Consider the following 5,000-nt stretch of genomic DNA (forward strand, 5'->3'; position numbering starts at 1 on the left):
GAGAGAGAGAGAGAACAAGAGAGAGTGAAGGAGAAAGAGAGATGTGGGATATGGAGAAAGGGAGAGAGAGAGAGAAACAGACCGAGAAAGAGAGAGAAAGAAAAAAGGACAGAGTGTGGATTAAAAAAAGGTCACATGCAGTGATGGAAAAATGTTGAAACACTACTACACTGCACAGATGACTTCTCCCTCCCATGTGCTCTGTCCATCTACCTGCGTTTATTTCATCCTGAACAACTTACACATCCAACACAGTTCCTCAACAAGTCAAGTAAAAAAAGAGCAAGAGATAAACATCCTGGTCCAATGTATGCACCGTACATCCCCCTTTACCGGTTACTGGTATACGTATAAGTACATTATATACAACCTGTTCCTTCCTGGTCAAACACTCGTTAAATTAATAAAACAGCACAAACAGTAAAAACGCATGAAGCATCCGTCCGGACATCAGGGGCTAACTCAGACGTCATCAATTCCTCATTCCAAGTGTCTGCATTTAACAAGTCACCCATGTCGTCAAGGCTGTAAATACACACATGTGTAACATGTCTGTGTATTCGTGTGTGTTGGTGTGTGTGTGTGTCTGTGTGCGTCTGTGTAGAGTGTGTGTGTGTATCTGCGTGATAGTGTGTGTATCTGCGTGATAGTGTGTGTGTGTGTGTGTGTGTGTGTGTGTGTGTGTGTGTGTGTGTGTGTGTGTGTGTGTTTGTGTGTGGTGTGTGTGTGTGTGTGTGTGTGTGTGTGTGTGTGTGTGTGTGTGTGTGTGTGTGTGTGTGTGTGTGTGTGTGTGATGGAGATTCCGTGTGTGTGTAATAATTACCTCCTGTTGGACTTCTGCAACCAGTGGTGTCTGCTGCCAGGCGCTACTTTCCTCCCAGAGCCACTGTGACAGGGCAGCGAAAGGAGAGAGAGAGAGAGAGAGAGAGAGAGAGAGAGAGAGAGAGATAGAGAGAGAGAGAGAGAGAGAGAGAGAGAGAGAGAGAGAGAGAGAGACAGAGAGAGAGAGAGAGAGAGAGATGAAGGTAGGATACAAGACAGGAGGGACAGAGACACCGTGAGTCAGAGCGATTGCAAGAGATGGACAGATTGGAAGACAGAGGGAAAAAGGGAGAGGTAGGGAGAGTGCCTGTAAGACTGAAAAGGGAGAGAGAGACCGAGAGAGAGATCGGTCTCCTGACAGGTGGAGATCATGAAGCGAAGAGAAATAGAGAAAGAGAGAGAAGAGAGAGAAAGAAAGAGAGAGAGAGAGAGACAGAGAGAGAGAGAGAGACAGAGAGAGACAGAGAGAGAGAGAGAGAGAGAGAGAGAGAGAGAGAGACAGCAGAGGAGAGCAGAGGAGAGGAGAAAGAACGAGTGCTAGCCAGTAGTGACCGAAGCTCCTCTCCAAGAAAAAGACTCCACTCACTCCGACTTCCTCTGTGCACGCTTGTTCCTTCGTTTGCGCTCTTTCTTTCTCCCTCCCTCTCTCTCTATCGCTCCCTTCCTCCCTCTCCCGCCCGCCCCCTTTAGCCGCTTCTCTCCTCCTCTCGTTCTCACGCACACACACTCTGCCTTCCTTTTGCTTGCACTCAATCTATCTCTCCTGCTCTCTCTCTCCTCTCTCTCGCTCTCCTTCCCTCCCTCTTCCACTCTGTCTCCCCCCTCTCTCTGTATCTCTCTCTCTCTCTCTCTCTCTCTCTGTCTCTTTCACTCAAACACACAGTCTATTCCTCTCTTGCTTCCTACTTTACTTTGGATCTAAGCTTTCTTTCCATTTCTCTCTCTCTATCCTGTTCTCTCTCTCTCTATCTCTCTCTCTCTAACATGTATATCTCTTCCTCTCTCTCTCTTTTATTAGTTCACTTTCTGTCTGTCTCTTTCTCTGTCTGCCATCTATCTCTCCAACTCTCTCTCTCTCACACACACATTCCGTCTATACTGCCCTACAATATCAGAACGCAGTATCTTGAAAATGGTCGAAAATGGGTTTAGACCGGAAATTGGCTTTAAAATACCTTCTTTTTCTTGTGTTAAAATGTTTTGGCTCAACTTGGTCCCGTTTCGGAAAAAAACGCAAAAAACTGCTTTTTGGTTTTAGGAGGTTATATCGTACTAGCCAAGAACGCAGTATAATGCGAATTATACTGTACTTCTCCATTGACACCGTGGTTTTGGTGTAGACAGTAATACCACAACAGAACGCAGTACAATGATTTTTCAGCTAAAAAGTAAAAAAGTATACTGCCCTACAATTTCAGAACGCAGTATAATTCAAAATGCCAAACTGAGAAAAAAGGCTTTAAAGTTTCCTTTCTGTCCACGCGACTGTGTTGGAGGTAAAGTGGTGATGACACTTCCATATAATACTTTTTTATGGTGAAAATTTATGCACACAAGAAAAAAGCAAAAAAAAACAACATTCTCATTACTTTTTAGCTGAAAAATCATTATACTGCGCTCTGTTGTGGTATTACTGTCTACACCAAAACCACGGTGTCAATGGAGAAGTGCAGTATAATTCGCATTATACTGCGTTCTTGGCTAGTACGACGTAACCTCCTAAAACCAAAAAGCGCAGTATAATCAGTTTTTTGCGTTTTTTTCCGAAACGGGACCAAGTTGGGCCAAAAAATTTTAACACAAGAAAAAGAAGGTATTTTAAAGCCAATTTCCGGTCTAAACCCATTTTCGACCATTTTCAAGATACTGCGTTCTGATATTGTAGGGCAGTATAGTACTCTTCCTTCCTCCTTAACTCTCTACAGTGTGTCTCTGGCTCTCATTCTCTCTCTCCTTCTATGATTGTCTGTCTGTAATCTCCTCCTGCTCTCTCCCTTTCTCTCTTGCTGTATGGTTGTCTGTCTGCAATCTATCTTTCTAACACTCTCTCTCTCTCTCTCTCTCTCTCTCTCTCTCTCTCTCTCTCTCTCTCTCTCTCTCTCAAATATGCTGTCTATTCCTCTCGTGCTTCCCACTTCACTTTCTATGCATCTCTCTCTTTCACACTATCAAGCTCTATCTCTTTTCCTCTCTCTCTCTCTCTGTGTGTCTGCCTCTCTGTCTGCCTCTTAGCACTTAACCTTATTAAAGCTCCCACCCAACCTGCCTCTTAACCTCTGAGTCACAGCAGCCCAGCCACCACTTCACAACAAGGACAGAGAGAGAGAGAGAGAGAGAGAGAGAGAGAGAGAGAGAGAGAGAGAGAGAGAGAGAGAGAGAGAGAGAGAGAGAGAGAGAGAGAGAGAGAGAGAGAGAGAGAGAGAGGAAAGGGGGAAAAGAAACCAGAGGATCTAAAAGAGAAAGCAGATGGACAAAGTCAAAAAAAAGAAAAGGAGAATGAGAGAAAGAAAAGAGAAGAGAAAGAGAAAAGGAGGACAGAGGAGAAGAGAAGAGTGGAGGGGTACTGTAGGGGTGGTTCAGATTCCAGATTCCTCTGACCTGGTAGCCAGATCCAGTAAAGCAGTAGCAGCCTAGCAGCAGTGAAGGGGAGAGGAGAGCCATGCTATACAGCTGTGTATAGCAGTGCTATGCTGAACTGTACTGAGATCAGTGGAGAGCTATGATATACAGGGGTTGGACAAAATAACTGAGACACCTGTCATTTTTAGTGTGGGAAGTTTCATGGCTCAAGTGGACCAGCCTGTTGGCCAATCTTCATTAATGGCACATTGCACCAGTAAACTGAAGTGTGAAGGTTCAATTAGCAGAGTAAGAGCACAGTTTTGCTCACAATTTTGCAATGCACACAACATTATGGGTGACATGTCAGAGTTCGAAAAGGAGAAATTCTTGGAACGTGTGTAACTGTTGCATCGTTGACCGAGACAGAAAGTCTTTGTGATGTATCAAGAGCCACAGGTAAGGTAATGCAAGGTATCCAAGGTAATGTCTGCATACCACCAAGAAGGATGAACCACATCCAACAGGATTAACTGTGGACGCAAGAGGAACTAAATGACACTAAAATGACAGGTGTCTCAGTTATTTTGTCCAACCCCTGTACTATACAGCTGTGTTGAGCAGAGATATGCTGAAGCGTACACAGGTCTGTGGAGAGGAGAGGGAAGCTAAGTGGAATGCCATACTATACTATACTGTATTCTATTGTGTAGACTGTAGAGAGGGGGGGGGGTGCTCAGTCACACTGTAATGAAACACTACTCACTCCCGACAGTACCAGGGGAGGGGTGAGAGAGAGAGAGAGAGAGAGAGAGAGAGAGAGAGAGAGAGAGAGAGAGAGAGAGAGAGAGAGAGAGAGAGAGAGAGAGAGAGAGAGAGAGAGAGAGCAGTGTTCTGTTCGATGTGTGCTACACACACACTTACATTCTCTAAGGGACAATAGGACGTGCTTGCTGGCTGGGACAATCAAGCTCCGAAGTGACAACTTTCATACAAACCCACAGTCACACACACACTCTCACACATCAACACGTGAATACACACATAAGTGCACACACACACACACGCACGCACACGCACGCACGCACGCACGCACGCACGCACGCACGCACGCACGCACGGCATGCACACACACACACACACACACACACACACACAGCCGGTTCCTGGTGGATCCCATGATGTCTCAGGTCAGACAGCTACAGAGGAGCGTATGTAGATCAGCCCCCCAATAAAAGTGTTTACCTTCAGTCTAGGTCGCTTCCCCGGGCTGCCGCAGTCTGAGCTGAGGAGAGGAGAGGAGAGGAGAGGAGAGGAGAGGAGAGTGGAGCGGAGAGGAGAGGAGCGGAGAGGAGAGGAGAGCGGAGCGGAGCAGAGAGGAGAGGAGAGGAGAGGAGAGGAGAGTGGAGCGGTACGCGTGTTTTTCTTGGGGGTTTGATTTGCAAGCATGTGTTTGTGCATACTTGGGTAAAACGAGAGGGAGCGAAAGGGAGAGGGAGAGACAGAGAGATACAGTAGAGAGAGAGATTAAAAAAGAAAGAAAGAAAGAAAGAAAGAAAGAAAGAAAGAAAGAAAGAAAGAAAGAAAGAAAGAAAGAAAGAAAGAAAGAAAGAAAGAAA

General features: G+C 45.7%; 1 protein-coding gene across 2 annotated transcripts in view; it reads right to left on the reverse strand.

Annotated features, from left to right (window-relative positions):
- Positions 1-5,000, reverse strand: part of aopep (aminopeptidase O (putative)) — a 131,669-nt gene that overhangs the window by 68,038 nt on the left and 58,631 nt on the right. For both annotated transcript variants that reach the window (XM_063186207.1, XM_063186206.1), the window contains exon 12: positions 824-886. In XM_063186207.1, coding sequence (XP_063042277.1) covers positions 824-886 — 63 coding nt within the window. The remainder of the gene's footprint in view (positions 1-823; positions 887-5,000) is intronic.

This window comes from Engraulis encrasicolus, chromosome 21 (genome assembly GCF_034702125.1).
Source record: "Engraulis encrasicolus isolate BLACKSEA-1 chromosome 21, IST_EnEncr_1.0, whole genome shotgun sequence".
NCBI lineage: Eukaryota > Metazoa > Chordata > Actinopteri > Clupeiformes > Engraulidae > Engraulis > Engraulis encrasicolus.